Source organism: Bidens hawaiensis, unplaced genomic scaffold, assembly GCF_021521415.1.
Source record: "Bidens hawaiensis isolate Kalapana, Puna unplaced genomic scaffold, B.hawaiensis_p1.1 tig00019456_1, whole genome shotgun sequence".
NCBI classification, from domain to species: domain Eukaryota; kingdom Viridiplantae; phylum Streptophyta; class Magnoliopsida; order Asterales; family Asteraceae; genus Bidens; species Bidens hawaiensis.
Window position 1 is genome coordinate 96,514 of NW_027492958.1, and position 18,392 is coordinate 114,905.

At 32.9% G+C, this 18,392-nt stretch overlaps 1 protein-coding gene and 1 pseudogene across 1 annotated transcript; both read right to left on the reverse strand.

Annotated features, from left to right (window-relative positions):
- Positions 1-2,698: 2,698 nt before the first annotated feature.
- LOC143558431 (F-box protein At5g18160-like) lies at positions 2,699-3,812 on the reverse strand (annotated as a pseudogene).
- A 7,467-nt stretch (positions 3,813-11,279) lies between these two features.
- On the reverse strand, positions 11,280-14,946 carry LOC143558425 (putative protein phosphatase 2C 42). The gene is made up of 4 exons (XM_077047264.1): positions 14,479-14,946; positions 12,938-13,308; positions 12,166-12,402; positions 11,280-11,518 (listed from the first exon to the last, which is right to left on the reverse strand). The coding sequence occupies exons 1-4, from the start codon at positions 14,810-14,812 to the stop codon at positions 11,306-11,308; spliced, it is 1,155 nt and encodes a 384-aa protein (XP_076903379.1). The 5' UTR covers positions 14,813-14,946; the 3' UTR covers positions 11,280-11,305.
- Between the last annotated feature and the right edge of the window lie 3,446 nt (positions 14,947-18,392).

Consider the following 18,392-nt stretch of genomic DNA (forward strand, 5'->3'; position numbering starts at 1 on the left):
AGCCCAAAAACTATACCTAAACTCTAACCTAACTATAAACCCATGTATGTCCAAAACAAGCACATACACATACTAAAAACCACAAACTATTCTTAAACTTCATCTATAAATAGAAACATAATTTATTGATTCTCGTAACCTTTGATTTGAATACAAAATCTCCACCTTAAAGTTTTTATTTATAATAAAACCTAAACACATTATAATTGAAAATTATATATTCACAATAATATAAAAATTCTAAATAAACCTGTATAACCCGCGGGCTAATATATATATATATATATATATATATATATATATATATATATATATATATATATATATATATTAACGAAAATATAAAAATCCTATGTGTCGCTATGTGGTCGTTCCCCCTTTTTTTGGAGTCACCAGATTTGCTTGATTTTTGAATGGAGGTTTCTCATGCATTTGACCAGAATTCACATGTATGGATCCCATCAAACCAAATATTTCTTAAATGGATGGGTTATAGCATCTCACTAAATTAAAAACTTTAACCAAATATTTGATATAAAAATCCTATAAAGTAGTGATATACTAAAAAGTAATATATTTGCCCTTTACTTATGTATTATATATAGTATATAGATATGAATATTATATTAACTATATTATGCTTTAAATGTAAACATATATTAGTAATTGTTGTTATAACAAGATATACAAGATATAATTGTTATACGTAAACTATGAAAACCAATATTGTATAAATTACTTGCAAATTCATACAATTTCATCATAGAATATTTTAATTTATAATTTAGCTTTTATGTTTTTTTATGTGTGTCAATTTATTTTTCTTTGTTCACTGTTGAATTTTGACACTACAATAGACATATAATTTAATTAATTAATATTTACATATACCGAACATTTGAATATATAAAGATTATTAATCTATCCATCTATAATATATATAAACGAAACTTTTAAAAGTTCTCTGGTTGCTCCCTAAATTCTCTCAAGTCATCAGATTGCATTATTTGAAAATTGAGGTTTCTCATGCATTTGACCTGAATTCATGGGTATGGGTCTCACCAAACCCAGATATTCCTTAAACGGATTGTAGCATCTCATTAAATTAAAAATTAATCTCACCAAATATTTGATATGAAAATCATATAAAATAGGGATATACTACAAAATAATATTTGATCTATTTAAAAAAAGATATATATTATTTATAATTAAAAAACAATTTTATAGTTAAAAAAAGTGGGTCATGGGTCTCACCAAACCCAAATAGCTTTTAAACCGGGTTATAACATCTTATTTATTTGTGAAACCCTTGTATCATAAGTATATTATTAACTTCTGTACAATAAATAAAATTAAAATCTAAAAAATATATAAATATTATAAACGAATAATGAAAAACAACCCCCGTAATATGGGGGATAAAAACTAGTATATATACTCCCTCCGTCCCAATTTAAATGTCCTAGTTTGACTTTTCAAGTCTTTCTTTTACAACTTTGACCGTAAATTTTTTGGTTTGTGTCATATAATTCTTGATGAAAATTATATGAATGGATTGAGTTTTAAATGTATTTTACATTAATATAATTTTCATCAAGTATTATATGACACGAACAAAAATATTTACGGTCAAAGTTGCAAAAAAAAGACTTGAAAAGTCAAAATAGGACATTTAAATTGGGACTGAGGGAGTTTATAATAGAACATAATACTAACATCAGCAGTTATCAATTTGGATATTTACCTATGCATGTAGATCTTAAGTTCTCAAATGATCTCCGTTCATGCGCTAACTTTGAAGTCAACCACGCCCACACCAATTATGCAAGCTTGAGTATAAGTAAGGGTGCAAACAAGCCGAGCCCGAGCCATGCACTGTTTGAGCTCAGCTTGTTAAGATTTTCTAAAGCCCGAACTTGTGTTTTTAGAATCGAGCTTGGCTTGTATGGACAACTTAGAGCTCGGGATCGGCTCGAAAAAAATCTTTAAACAGCCTAGGATCAGATTGAGCTCGCAATAGCTCGGCTCGATAAGCTCGAAAAAAAATCTTTATACTAGTACAATGATAAAAGAGAAGCATGTGATTTAAAAGTCTCTAGATAAAAGTTAATGTACAAAAATCCTACCATAAAAACCATCAAAAAGAAGTCCAAATAACCATATCAACTTACAAAACCAACCAAAATAACCATAAAAAGTAGCAAGACCAAGTTAATGTTTTTCAACCAAAACGAACATACAAATTTCCCGTATTCTCACACTTTCATAGCCAATATTCCACCAAAGTCCCGAGCCACTATAGTATTAAACCTGAAACAATAAATCAACAGTGCTAAATGCCATTAAAAATATGTGTCAAGAAAGGTGTCACTAAATACTTAAGTTTTAGTGACACAACATGCCACTAAAAGCGAGTGCCAGGCAATTATGTCATATGCAAAGTGCCATTAAAACCTAATTTTTAGTGGTACAAAAGCAAAATGTCATTACGTATGTGTGCCAAGTAAATGTGGCGTATACACGTAACGTGCCATTAAAACCTAAAATAGTGGCACAAAAGCTAAATGTCACTAAAAAAGTGTGAAGGGGAATGACTTTTTTTTGTTTGTAATTAGTAATAAAATTTTCTTCTAAAAACAATAAAATAGATAAGCACAAAAAACTGTAAATATGATTAACAAAAGAGCAAACAAAATCATATAAAAAATAGGATTGTACTTGATGACACATGATGAAATACGGCAGTCATCGAGTGAATCACAGAATTGGGGTGATTAAGCAGAAGCAGTGATTCTGAATAAGAGGTCATCCTGAAAAACGCAGCATATGATCTACCAATCCCAAGATCATTGATGTTTTTTGAGTAGGGATCATAAACTTTAAGTGTTGATGATACTTTATAGCTAGGTTCTTGGTATAATTGTTCCGTTATTGGCTCTCCCTTTTTTGTAAATCCAATTACTTTAGAAGCAAATGAACCATCTGACAGTCCATTAATACTAAAAGTGAATAGTTTTGTATACAAGGGATTTAGATCACCGTCTTTCTTCATCATCCAAACATCACACATCCGGGCATCATTTTCACGGCATCTAGCCACAACAAGCGACTCTTTAAGCTTAGAGACTGACACGCGCAATACTTGTCCAAATTCTTCACTTATCCAATCAAATGAAATAATCAGACCTTGAGGTGTGGAATTCACAGCAAGCCAATAAACAACCCCATCTATGACTAATGAATTACACATAAAATGAGTTATTTTATAAGGCATTGGTACACTTCTCCAAGCCCAGGAACTTAATGTAAAAACCTCAGCATGCCAATCCATAGAAGAAGAAGTTATACGCGTAATCTTGACAATCTTAGGGTCATTAGTTGTAGGACAAACCAACAACACTTTTCAAGGGCAATAGCATACCAACAGATTTCCTAAGAACAATCAGATTTTTGCTCTGAAAATGTCGATGAGAACCATACAAACACACCAATCCGTGAGAGGAATCGAGCATTAAGGCATGGGTAACTAGCTTAACGGTTGGAGGAACATAAGGGGAAAACTTGTGCTGCGGGAAACTATCATCATCAGCAATTGAAACAAATTGGTTCTCAGAATCTACTTTTTTCATTACCAGCAGATGACGCGGCTGCTGAGTCTGGTTGACGCTGTGATCAGTGATAAATTCAGAGCTATCGACCAGCGACTTCCATTGTTTCGAAACCGATCTGAACCGAATCAAAGATTTGACAGGAAGAAGACGTTTGATGATTTCAACTTGGATTTCGTAAGCAATGTAGTAGTCAGACATAATTTGGAGTCGGTTAGGGTTTACGAATGACTCCACGACTCCATAAGATTAAGATTGGTCGTTTTATAAAGGGTTTCTTTTTTTAACTGTTGGTGGGAATAAAGAAATACTTAGCCTTTAGATTAGAATGTTATCTTTTGATTTTTGAATATATAGGAAAAGGTGATTCTTTTTGTTTAAAAAAACAATCGAAGGAGTCTCATCAATGAGAGTTTCTTGGTCTAAATATTGACATTACGGTTTAACAAGCGTACATGCATGTTAGGCCCATGTTAATGATGTTAAAGTTGTGTTGGCACGGTTAAAGAGTGGCATACCGCTCCCTTCATGGGTTAATGGGCGTTAAACGCAACATGGGTTAAAATGTTAATAGGATTTAAAATCCTCAGAAAACAATATACATTCGATACCCATACATATGGACTAATCCTAACTAACCATAAGAGTGATTAGACTCAAACCACACACTTAAAAACAAATTATACAACATACATAATTATTATAACTTCTTCCATAAATTACGATTTGGACTACTTCCATCTTGAGTCTGGGTGTGATGGATCATCTTCATATGGGCCGTAGTAGTCCTCGATTGAGTCAAGACTCGACATTAGAGAACCAATATTGCAAGGTTCCAATTTTCATGTTCTTCATATTCTTCTTTAGTAAAGTTGACAATATGGGTATTGATGTATTCTAAATGAGTCTTTTTCCATAACTTTATAAGAGGGTTTTACAACATTGATCATGAGTATGTTTCTTGGACGATTCTTTAGCTTTTTATGATGAAGGGTTGCTGGAAGAGGCACTTGTGGCTCTGGGTGGAGATCTTCTTTGAGGTCTGCTTCTTTGTTAGACCATAGGCTTAGCGATGGTAAATATTGTGTAAATGGAGCTAAGGCCAAATGTTGTGGGTAAAAGATGGGTCTTGAAAATGGTGAAGTTGGTAATCTACATGGATCATCAGCCATAGTTGAGACCTTTGTTGGTTATGTTGTCTTTTAAGGTATGCTGGTTAAGCCTTGAGAAACTTCATTTCTTACTCCTTTTGTGAGAGATTCATCGATTTTTGCATTCATGGAGTGTTTATGACCATTTCAAGTAGCGCATTGTGAAGGTTTAGAATCTTTGTTTTAACTTCATATGTAATGTTTTCTATACCTTGAAGTCTACTGACCAACACTTCTTGGTTCTGCTGAAGTTGTCTCGTTGAGCTATAATGGTTGTGAGAACTATATCATGGGTAACAACATTTTCACGTTTCCAATTTAAAGTTGCTTTTGCTAAAGTGGTTTGGTTTGAGGGGCCACTTGGTGTCATGATGGAAGATTTTTGGATCTTCCATATGCGTTTGGGTTTCTGGTCAGGTTTCTCAAACGGGCTTAACAATGGGAATTCTGTTTAGTTTGTTGGGAGGCATGCTTGGTGGAGATGTTAGTTTGCAAGATTCTGGTTTTGAATTTGGATTCTGCGTCGAGCTACCATAAACAACATAGTAATGGGCTGTAAAATCCTCTACACACAACTACAATAATTAAAAAAACAATTTTATGTTAAATAAAGAGAGATAAAGGGGAGTTAAACAATTTTCATATGGTGAGGTGGAGTAAAATGGGGTAAAGTAGGTGTTGTGGTGCCTACGTGGAGTTTAGAAGCTTGAATGTATGCCCCATGGGCTTATAGTATCCATAATGGATAAGACTTTTTATGGATAAGTCTAGCTAGTAGATAAGTTTCCTTATTTCAATAGGATAAGGATAAGGATTTACTAGATAAGTTTCCTTACGTCTTAAGTTTTTGTTTGCCTATATAAGGATTGTATGGTTTAGTTGTAAAAAATATCAAGTGTGTCTTGTATTGAGTATAAGTTTGTCTTGTAACTCTCTTTTCTTGTTTTCAAATAATAAGAAAACGCTCGTGTGTTTGAGCAAATATTGTTCGATCGTGTATTGGGTCTTGGATTTGTTTACTGTTTCACTTGTTTAAAACGTAACATATGGTACTAATCGAAGAGAGTAGTTTAATTTGATTGTTAAGGAATTTAATTCATCTTATTATATATGCCTATGTATTTTAGAGTTTAATTTGTTGAGTTGGCTCACGTGTGTTTTTAATGGAATTGATAACATTAGCTTGGAACATGTTTAAATAAAAGTTTCAAGCACACCAAATGTTCGATAAAATGCCACAATGAGTAAACTATGAGATTTAAATAGAAAATATGAAATTTAATGTGTAGAGATATATATGTATGAATGGAGAACCAAAACAGGTACGATTCGTTTATTACAATGAATTTGTTTTAAAAGGCGAGTCTTACTAATTGCTATGATAGTGTTTTAAAAATAACAATATGTGTTACCATAAAAGTCAACAACCGATTGACTTATAAAGGTCATATATTTTTTATTTTCAGTTTGACGGTCGTTTTAACAAATTTGAAGTTCAACACTCTCTCATTCATTATACATCCATATGTAATCATTTCTTACTTACAAACCTTTGTTTCTTGGATGACTTGACTTGGAACACACCATCGTGATTCGTGGAGATTGAAAGTTATGATATGTAAGCCTTAGACCTGGCAAACTTGGTCGGTCTTGTGGGTTCCGATCATGGGTCAGATTGGGTTCGGGTCAATATGTGATATAGGCAAAGTAACTTCATGTCAAATGGATCATTTTAAAAGCGTCAATATGGGTTATGAGCAAAATGAGTCCATGTCATTTTAAAAAAGCGTCAATTTGGTCTGGGTTAAAACGAGTGGCTTTAAAAAATCATCAATTTGGTTTGGGTCAAAAAGGTCCACCTTAAAAAAAATCAGTTTGGTTCCAGTCAAAACGGGATCTTCAATTCTCATTTGTGTTCGTTGCTGGACAGGCACGACGATGGTAACTAGTTCTTACATCCCCCTTCTTTTATTAAGATATTGTTTTCAAAAATTATTTTGTTCACATACCATTACCATTTTTTACAGTGAATGATGTCTTGACTTTAAGGCAGCATAAGATATGAAAGCGAATGAGACTTGATTGGATTGGGTGACCATTAATTAAATCCCTGTTATTCCTTTCGAGCCTTTTCTTTTTCATTACAATCATGAAGTTCTAAGTAAACTGAATGTCTTGAATTTTTAGGAATTCGAAAACTGGATTCAGTGTCATCCTCTTAACTCCATTCATGGTATTGATTTTGTTGCACTTATTTATGTTTTGTAAAAGGGTATTTTGGTCATATGTGCAACAATGAATCACAAAGATATTGCAAGAACATGGGATGCATGTGCTTCTTTTATGTTAGAGTATGCTTAGGCAAGGCCTAAGACGTGGTGGTAGATACCTTCAAATCTAAATATGTTATATAGGGGAAGTACTTAATTTCTAATTAGTTTTAATTTTGTTATTTTTATTTGAAATGTAAATGCTACGCTTGCAACATGTATGATTAACTGAGCGCAAACTTTTAGTTAACTGTCAAGTTGAAGCTTGATTCGAAAGTTTGTGCAGATCTCATTAGCATGTATATATATTTTCTATAATGTAATGTTGATAATATTAATTCGAATTAAAATAGATATATGATAGTATATTGATACACACAACGATCAAGTACCACATGTGAAAATTTTAACACACTTTATTCTTTTCAAAGGTTATAGTATTTTGATTTAAAGGAACGATATATACTTTTAAGATGATTCCTAATCCATAACACTTTATGAATTGCATTCAATATGTAATTTTTGATCAATTCGACTATATACAATACATCTTTATATTTATTTTTCAAATTCTTTCTAACTGTTTCATATTGTGTAATTTCCATTATAGTTTTTAACTAATCCGTATTATATATGAGTATCTAACATAATCCTGTAACTTTCTTTTTGTCTCAAGTAATTTCTAATTTATTAAACTTCATAATACATCTTTATATTTTATCAAACCCGTGTATCACACGGGCTACTAACCTAGTATAATTATATAATGATAATTAGTTTGGGGCCCGTGTATTACACGGGTAATTGATGAAAATTTTAACTTTAACCATTAAGTGAAATACAATCAACAACATGATCATATATTGTTAATAAAATTAAAATTTACATTAAAATTACATATTTTACATAAGTAAAACCTTCTTTGTACACTACATTTGTGATTGTATTGGCCGGTATACATTTTTATTAAAAATCAAAATCTTTAATACATGTCTGTTTGTAACTCTTGATAAGGTAACATATAGCTCTGCTTATAACTCTTCAGTGTGACAAGTAAGGTTCTTCAAGTACATACCAACCCTCCATGAAACTAACAAAAAAATATTCATACACATAAAATATCATATCTTCTAATCATTTAATATTATGTCATTTGAGATCAATAACTCATGTTTATCCAAAAATCATGATTATCCCAAAAGTCAGATTACCTGAACTTTGATGAGATAATCATTCTTAGAATCTTAAGAATTTGAAATTGATTGATCAGGATAAAATTGCTATTAAACAGTGGAATGAGATTGAAACAAATTTTTTGGTTTGACGTTTTAAATATTTTTTGTTAACTAATTTGTCTTATAAGACATATTAAATTAAATATATTAAAAAGTATTAACCAAGCCATAAAATATATATTTTTAAAGAATTTCGGTCTGAGTTATGGAAGAAAATATTAAAAACTAAATATTGATCTTGTTATCGCTAAAACCATTTATACTACATAAAAAAGTCATATAAATAAATGACATATGGTTCATATAGTTAATCTTTATACATATGGATTATAATTATAAAGATATATATATATATAATGGGTATTCTTCATGTTTGCGATATTTATACAAAATGTTCAGAGAAAATTAAGAAAAATACATATTTTCCTGAGTTCAAATACATATGAGAAAATTTTAAATCCAAATTAAAAACCAATCTTATATAACAAAAAATATGTACTACGGCTCGAATCTTAGTTTAAAAACAATTTGTAGTTTCCATAAAAATCTGAATTCTTCGACAATGATGCACCTTTATTTTATTTACTCTGCAACTACCTGTGACTTTAAAATTCTATTCTAATGGCTTGCAACTTCAATTTTAATATTTTCTTATTTCACAAGTAATGTTAATGAATGAATGAGTTATGATATACATTTAATAAAAGTTGAAATCATATATTGAAATGACTTTAAAGCTCAGGACTATATATTGAAATTGGTTGAAAAAAAGTAAGGATGACTAAGATTGACTTGGAAAACAATCCAATTAATTTGGATTGGAGCCGTAAAAAAGAGGGTTCATGTAAAAACAAAAAAGTTTATCACCTCTGTTAGTCACGACAGCAAACATATATCACCTCTGCAAGCCACCATCATTCGCCGCCACACTGCACCGCCTCCGCCCCGTTCATCAACCAACACTCATTCGTTGAACTTCGATATCTCAACCAGTTATTCATTAAGTGAGGTATCGGTTTTATTAGATAGATTATTTTTATTAACTATTATTTGAAAGATTTATTGAACCGGGCTTTAATTAATAATTTTTTGATGATCACCATCGGAACCTAACAGAAGATGCACTTATGCTTCAGCAGTGTGCTGTTAGGCAGTTTGAGCAGACCGTATATCAATCAGATTCTTCTACACTCTCTGCCACGCAAAACAAACTTTGTTATCTCCACCAAATCAATCACCAGACACTCAATTAAGCTTTCATATATGTTGATTTTGTTTCTGATTTCTTTGTGGGTATGAGTTTGGATGTATATAATTAGGGGTTTTGATGTTTTGAACTCGAATTGAGGCACCATTTGACTTGAAATCACTCTATAATCTTTTGTTCCAAAGTCAAGAAAGTACAATACAATCAAAAACATTAATCAGGTTCAGAGGTGGCAAATGAGTTGAGTTGGGTCGAACGAGTCATGAGTTGAAATGAGTCATGGGTCAAAGTATGAGTCAAAATGAGTTTGGGTCTAAACGAGTCAATTAAAAAAAGGTTGTTTTGGTTTGGGTCAAAATAGGTTAGGGTCAAACCGGGTTTTGAGTTTTTTTTTTTGTTTTTTTTTTGTGAACGAGAATAACGGCGGAAACATTTTAGTTTTTTTAGATTTTTCAGTTTTTTACTTATATTTTAAGTTATGATTTTTTTAATTATTTTTTTTGAGGGGTTTTCTATTAAGATCAAAAACCCTAAAAAATATTCAAAAATAATAATAAAAAAATTATAACTCAAAATATAAATCATAAACAAAAAAACTAAAAACACTAAAATGTTTCATACGTTGTCCTAGTTCCCAAAAAAAACCATCTAGAATCGAACCGAAACCGAAAGAATCGACGAAAATGAAACAAAGAAACAAAAAGCTAAAACCAGACCACATCAATCGAAATCGAAAAATCAATCAAAACGAAACTAAAAGAATTCAAACCGAACAAAAACAAAACTGAAAAAACGAACAAAAACGAGTCCGGAATCGACCAGAAAGAAACCAAAACCCAACACGTCACGGGTGAAAACTCGTGTTGACTTGAAACCTGAACCGAACCCGTTTCGTGCCGAAACCTGTCTTGTAGGAAAACCCGTTCCGATCTGAAACATGTCACATTTCCTTAGGACACTAACCCACATCGACCCATTTCTTTGAACTTGTCGACCCATTTTGACCCGAAAATAAAATGATGGAATTTCAAATGACTCATTTTGACCCATTTATTTAAAACTTTTTACCCAAACCAAGTCATTTAACTTTTAAAACTCAAATTGACTCATTTGAAAGGGTTTGGGTTAAGATTGCTACCCCTAATCAGGTTACAACCTCATGGAGATGAAACATCTTTTGGTACACGATCACCGCCTAATGGAGACGCACGTCATTTCGCCCTTGAAATTGATTAAGGTGAATGACCCAGAGAGAGCCAGATAAAGAAAGAAATTGTGTAGGGAGAGAGAAACAAGAGAGGGTGCGAATGTAAGTTGCAAACTACAAGGGTGTAATTGTCATGTCATACGAATTCTAACACTCCAACGGACATTTGACCGAACATTGACAAAAAGAATATGGTAAGCGTGCAAAAAATCCACCACAGGTGCTTAAACTGCAAATGGCATTAACCTACGGGGGTGCCCACTACATTAACTCAGTTTTAATTTGTTCAAACAGCTAAAAGAAGTCGGTTCACCGATCCACCCAACCGGTTTGATTTGTTCTTCCCCGAAAACATATTAAGAATTTAGGTTCAAATTTGGTGACAAACCAACCAAATTTGACCATCAGACCATGAGCATCCTAACGGGAATAAAACAGGCAAATGCACAACTTTTAACACATCAAATACAAACTAACATAGAAAAACAAAATTGCCTTTGGTTACTCATAAAAATAAATACCCTCTCATAAACAAAATCAAACTCAATATCAACCATAAAAAACAGCCATAAAACGGTTCCCAAATAAAAGAATCCTTAAATATCAAAGTTACCATAACAGAAACTAGTGTTCTAACGCGCTTCGGAGGGAGACGTGAGGGCCGCTGACTGACCCTTTAGATATTAGATCATGGTTTAAGAATAGAACAACTACGCTTATATCATCGTGGAAATGTCGCCGAACACGTTTATCAATCTTACGAAGATCGGAATACCGCATCTCTCGTTTTTTAGCTGCTTCATGTAAAGCAGCCTTCACCAGCCTCTTGGCAATTCCCTACAAAGAAAAATAAATGCATTTTGGGTGTGACTTTCATCGTGTTTAACCCATTTCTTTTTTATATTTTGCCCATTTTGAACCATTAGAGATAAGGCTATAAACGAGCTGAGCTGAGCATAGCCGGGCCAGGGTGGGCCATGGCACGGCTTGTTTATCTTACCGAGCTGAAATGTTGAGCTCGAGTGCGGCTCATTTATTCAATTTTTATATTTTACAGATAATAACAAATATAAAAACAAAACATAATTTGTAACATACTGATATACACACATAAATATATTTTTGCGTCTGTGTTTGTTCAAATTTGGGCTTTATATTTAAATTTTAAATGAGTCAAACGAGAATATTTAATTGTTTTTTTTAATTGAAAATTGTCATATGCCTTTAAGTTACAATGTATGCAGACATATATTTATGTGTGTGCGAGTATGCATTTGGGCTATAATTTAAACGAGCCAACGAGCCAGCTAACGAGTGAGCCACAAGCCGATCCGACCTTGGCTCGGGCTTAGCTTGTTTACAAGCGAGCCGGTTTTGAGCAGAATGCGAGCTTTTTCAACAACTCTAATTAGAATATTTAAAACGAGCTCGTCTACAGAATATGTTATAAAACAAGTGTTCCCATAAACTAATAAGAAACCCACCGCGCGTGGACTGCTATGAACAATATCAACCGCCTCTTCATTACTCAAGTGTTCCCATAAACCATCAGAAGCAAATATAAGAAAAGAATCACCCGCTTGAATCGGATGCGAAATGATAGATGGACTAGCAGACAAAATCGGCATCACCATCGGCTCCGGGAGCCGAAATTTTGCTGCAATTGGTTCCTTGTTGTACCGCGCATGCTTCATATACGCATCCCCAATTGACTTAGAAACCTACAAATTGTAAAATAAATTAAGATAAAACACACACAAATCGGCTTATTTATTGCTCACCAGTGAGTGTGTTTTTCTTATCATTATTTTATAAACAAAACATGTTTATAAACAAACTGAATGAACGTTTAACTCTAACAGAACAAGCGATCGAACACAAAAAATTAAAAGAGCGGGCTTTCCTTGTTTGTGTTTGTTCGTGAAGAAAATGAAAATGTTCGCATTCATTGATGTTCATTCGTAAACAATATAAACGACCGGTTCACGAATGTAAATCAAACATAAACGAACAAGCATAAATGAGCTAAAACCAATTAAAAGTAATGTGAAGAACAATGTACTGGGCCTAAAAAGTTACTAAATCTAGACTAAGTTGTAGCGGGCCAAAAAAAATTTCAATGAATATATTAGCAAACTTAAACAAACGTAAATTTACGAACCTAAATTAACATAATTGAATTCTAAGGACCTAACATTCACAAACATAAATAAACGAATTTGAAATGTGCTCATTTTCATTCGTTAAGTATAATACCTGAATAATGCCTTTAACCCTCCAAACTCCATGTTTCATTACCACAATTTGAGGATCATGTGGATGCAAATCTCTAAGTTCGCGTCTAATATTATCAAGATTAGCATTATGTTCCTTTGATAACTGAATGGCACTTATGCCTCCACTGCTACCAACTTTCCTACCGAGCACGACACGAGAATCTCCAAGATTTGCAACAAAAAGCGTATGATGATAAACGACCCCGACCAAACAACAAGATCCGACGGTTGCAATGCTGGGTCGAGTGTTCCACATTTTGGATACAAGGGTCGTGAACCCGTTCTCGGTTTCAAGAAATGCCCTTTTGATCGTTTCCGGTGTCACAATACCATGATTTTCAGTTGTGTTTGCTGCATAAACACCAACCTTAAGATTAATCGAATAAAAATCATATCTTCTATTTAAATTCTTGGTTATCAGACAAATTTGGGCCATTTTGAATCTCGAAATTTTCAGTAACCGGACAAAACTGAACCGAATTGTAAATTCAATTTTCAGTTTTCGGTTCCACAAATCTTTGCTTAATTGGATAACCGGACCGAATAATAACAGATATAATCAAATAACCGAACTGTAAACTTATTATATTGGTTTAATCAGTCGAATCGGTTCAGTTAGAAACATTTCTAAATCGGAACAGTTCAGTTTTCAGTTAAGGCCAATTAAACTCAAAACTGAATTGAATAAACCAAATGGTAACCGAATTAAATCAGATAACCGAATAATCGGTTTAGTCGGTTAAATTTGACTCAGTTACATACATTTCTAATTTGGATCAGTTCGGTTTTCAGTTAGGCCAAAACAAATTCAAAACTGAATCTAATAAACCGAGAAAACCGATATCCAAAACGATGAACAACCCTAGGTCAAAGTCCCCCAAAGTGAATTTAGGCTAATTCATACAGCCTCCTTAATCACTCAAATGCTCAATCAAATATCAAATACACTATTTATACATTAAAAACCAAAAAATGTCATGAATGGGCTTACGGGTCAACCCAACCCTACCGGACCTAACTAAAACCGACCTGTTAACCACCCCACCCATCTTGCCACTTGTATTTTAATCTAATCACTGCAAATTCAACTATGTTTGGGTAAAACACATCATTATCAGATATTTTAATTAGTTTATTTAAACTCAAAGTAATTATAAAAAGATTAGTGAGAATTACACGTTTCGTTCTTTAAGGGGAAAATGGTTATTTTCCATAAGACTAACATCAAAAGTTAACTTTCTTTAGCGGAAAGGACAAAGCGTGATAACTATTCGAAACAAATGACACTCGGTGTAACTATCCAGCTTAAATGGCACGTTTCATAACGTGGTTAATACATAATGGACAAAATTTGTAATTTACTCAAAGTCAATTTCAAATAAACAGGTAAAAGTTTGTTGTAAATACTCAAGTATCAAACTTTACAAATTATGTTAAACAGTTAACTCAATAACCTAATAAATATAATCTAGCATTACACTTAACAAATGAGTACATAAATTAACTTGTTAAGCAACAAACCTTGAAAATGTCTGAACAAATGATCACAAACGTATCGTGCGACATCGGGCCCACCATGACCGTCATAAACTCCAACAAACGTCCCAAAGGGACCGGACTCAATCTGGCTCTGATCTTCAAGCACCTGGTTTGCTTGAACTACAGCCATTGAGTACTCCCCATACACATGTTTCCCAATATCATGATACCACAACAACCCATCCTTCCCAAAATCAGCATTGATCCCAACAACACCTTCCTTGTTATTGTTATTATTATTATTATTATTATTATTATTATTATTATCGTGCCCGAACCAACACAGCGAACAACAATTTATCAGTTTTTTGAACATCCCACATCTCTTGCACAAAACCCCCTAATCAAAACCGGATTAACCAACCTGAATTCCCTCTTTTCGACCCGCGATTCTCAAAAGATGAAATCTTTCAGCACAAATCCAACCTGGGTTCCTTTCAAGATATTGAATTTGTCAAAAAGATGGAATCTTTTAGCACAAATCCTCCCACATTTGTTATGTTTTCACAAATCCCAAATTGGGTATCTTTGAAAATCTTGATATTGTCAAAAAAAAGATCAAACCTTTGACACAGAATCTTGAAGCCTATGAATGCAAATCCACATCTAAATACACAATTTAACAAAAAGATCAAAACTTTTGGTCAATAGATTGAAGAATATAATAAATAAATCAAATAATAATAATAATAATAATAATAATAATAATAAAAGATAAGTTGTGGGTTATTGAAGAATATATACTTACAATGATTTTTATTTATTGAGATAGATAATTGGGTATGAAATAGAAGTGAATCTGAAGAAGAAGAAGAGAGAGAAGTGCATGTGTTGTGTTGAATTGATTAAAATCCGAAGGTGGCGTAGGAAGAAGCAATTTGTTTGTTTGTTTGTTTTATTTTCTTGGCTCTTGTTATTTTCAATGCCTCTCGTTTTTTTTTCCTGTTTACGCGTTCAAAAGTACTAAATTATTCATTATTGTAGTATAAATCGGATCAACATGCTTTCTTTAATTTAATTAATTAAATATTATAACTAAATTAAATTAAATATATATTTTTAAATATGACTGAATGACTAAAACTTTTAATAATCATATACATAACATGACAATAAGATTTATAACTTTTACTTTCATTGTCAAGAGCAATCTCAGTCTAACAAAGAAATAACTTTGTTTGTTGATGGCCTGACGCTGAGCAATATGCTGACTTTTATACAGATTAAAATGTCGTAAGATTGGCTTGAAACACAGTACGTGAAAGTTAGGGTACACGAAGTTACATATTCATTGAACAAGTATTGTTTTTTTAACGAAAGTGAAATTTAGCAGTGATGTTGGTCATATTGACGATATGAATTATTATCGATAATAGATTCTAGTTTAGATTATTGTTTAAATCTAATTTGTTCTTTATTTTTTATGGAACTAGTACGGTATTATATACGAAATAAGTTAAAGAAGTGTAAAAAAACATATCACGTAAACATAAAGTGGTTTCCGAACAATGTCATGATGTTTTCGTGTGGTGTCTATTGCTGCAAGAAATGAACACGGTAAATCATCGGGTTGGCTAAAGATTTATGTTCAACTTCAACACGGGTCTTTTGAAACCGAAAAATTGAAACTTCGGTTTTGGTTCAATTGATTACCATAACTAAGGCATTCGCAATCGCAACAACACCACTGCACCCAAGCACATGAGTGGGGGTAACTACACCAAATGCTAGCCACATCAACCTTCTCCCCGCACCCCGTCATCGTTGCTCGTTTTTGACGTGTTGCAAAGCTTCATCCCGTGCATTTATTGCTTCACCCATGATTTTATCGCCAACTCACCATCCCGTTGTGTGTGAAGTGAACATTAACCATTACACAATAATATTAAATTTTGACACCTAATCCAACTAGTCTACCTTTCTCCTTCTCCTTCTCCTTCAACCTAATTGAGTTAGTATATAATAAATATATCATTGCTGTTTTGTAAGCATTTAAGTGACTTGGTCTCAATCCCATTAGCAAAGTGGAGACTTTAGTAGGATAAACAACTCAAATATTTAAATGATATTGACCACTATATTGGCGTGGGAGTTTTATTGTGTAAGATGAAAAAGACATATTTATTCATTTTATTAAAGTTTCCACGTCAAATATATAAATGATATTGAGCACTAGTTACCATATCTTTTATTATCACTTGTTTAGTATAGTTGATTAGTTGTTTGTAATAGAATTGGTTAAATATGCTTGTATAAAATGAAGAGAGCAAGATCTAACCAATTATGTTACAAACAATATGAAATTAATTAATGTAATACTAATTTATTCAAAAAAAATTACAAAAAATTAGATCAGTTGTTTAGTGGTTTATTGGTGTGCGTATTAAGTGTTCATTGATTGAGTTTAGTTAAAATGATCCCAACAGTTATATGGCTTACATAGAGATGTTCATAACGGTTTGGGACTAGGAACCGGAACCGGTTCCTAACCGGTTCCTATATTCAAAACCCCCTTTTAAACCGGTTCCAGGCTCGAACCGGTTAGGGAACCGAACCGGTTCTCCCACCCTCGGACCCCTAACCTATCTAACCTGTTCTTACTGGTTCCTAAACCGGTTCCTACACTGTAACCGGTTCCAACCGGTTACAGTGTAAAAAATTTTTTTTTTTCGTTTTTTGTTTGCGATTTGGATTCTAAACTACGATTCGTATTTGTATAGCATGAAAAATAAACAAAACAATTAACATAAAATTCATTTTATTTACTTTAAGAAGTTCAAAAAAAAAAGGTTACATGTTTTAAAATCTTCAAAAACAAACTAACAAAACATTAAACTTATAAATATAAAGTTGTGACATATTATTTCTAGAAAAGCCTTCTTGTTCGTCGTAATTATTGAGCGGCGACTTCTTCCTCGGAATTACTTGTAGAAATGCCTTCTTGTTCGTCGTGCACTCGAACATCAAGTGGTGTTTCATCTTCGAGAGTGGTTACGTGTTGAATACGATCGATTGAGTCCAAGTGATCCTTTAAGCAAATGCACATCTCCACCGACTCCGAATTTAGTCTTGTTCTTCTCACCGATATTACCTTGCCACTAAGAGAAAAAGCGGATTCCGAATCTACCGTAGAAGCTTGGACGGTTAGTAAATCACGGGCCATGGTGGCAAGAATCGGAAACTCGGTTTCCTTTACCTTCCACCAAGCCAAAACATCAAAAGTGTCATATTCCTCTTCGGATAAACCGGTAGAGTAATCATTTGCACTATACCTTCCTAGTTCGCTTGAAGGGGTGTTACCCCTTTGTTTTTTAGCCGTTACGTTGCGAACGGTGTTCATAAGGCTAATCATGGGATCTCGTACTCTAGTAGCACTTGAACTTGATGAAGACCCCCCCGGCATAGGCATGTGTATGTTTGACCCATATTTATTTAAATAAAAGTCATACATAAATTTAAAATTCAAGTTAAAAGAATTTTTTGCCTCTGTTGAAAAGTTTGGGTCAATTTCATGCATATCCAAGGCTGAAAAAATTTCGTCTATCACACATTCAACCCCCGTAACATTTAACATTGGGTTTAAAGCGACAGCGCAAGTAAAAACCGGTGGCAATTCAAGAAAGTATTTTTTTAATTTAAACTTCATTGGTAATATGATGTTTGAAAACATTGGACTTTTATTTTCAAATTCTTTAAGATTGTTAACCATTAAAAATAACTCCGAAAGAACCAAGGGACTTGTCGGATAATACGTTCCCGATAGTTTCGTAGTTGATGTTTTAAAAACTTCAAGAAAAGTCGATAAGTCATTGATAATTTCCCATTTCTCATTTGAAAAGGGGATTGCCAAATCATTCTCGGCAAGACTAGAATAAAACATTTGTAAAGTTTCTCTT

Excerpts from the sequence above, each read along its gene's own strand:
- LOC143558425 (XM_077047264.1), bottom strand. The coding sequence starts at position 14,812 with ATGTTCAAAAAACTGATAAATTGTTGTTCGCTGTGTTGGTTCGGGCAC. Across the intron at positions 12,403-12,937 it reads GGGTTAAAGGCATTATTCAG|GTTTCTAAGTCAATTGGGGA; the intron begins GTATTATACTTA and ends TACAATTTGTAG. Across the intron at positions 11,519-12,165 it reads TTCATAGCAGTCCACGCGCG|GGAATTGCCAAGAGGCTGGT; the intron begins GTGGGTTTCTTA and ends TTTTCTTTGTAG.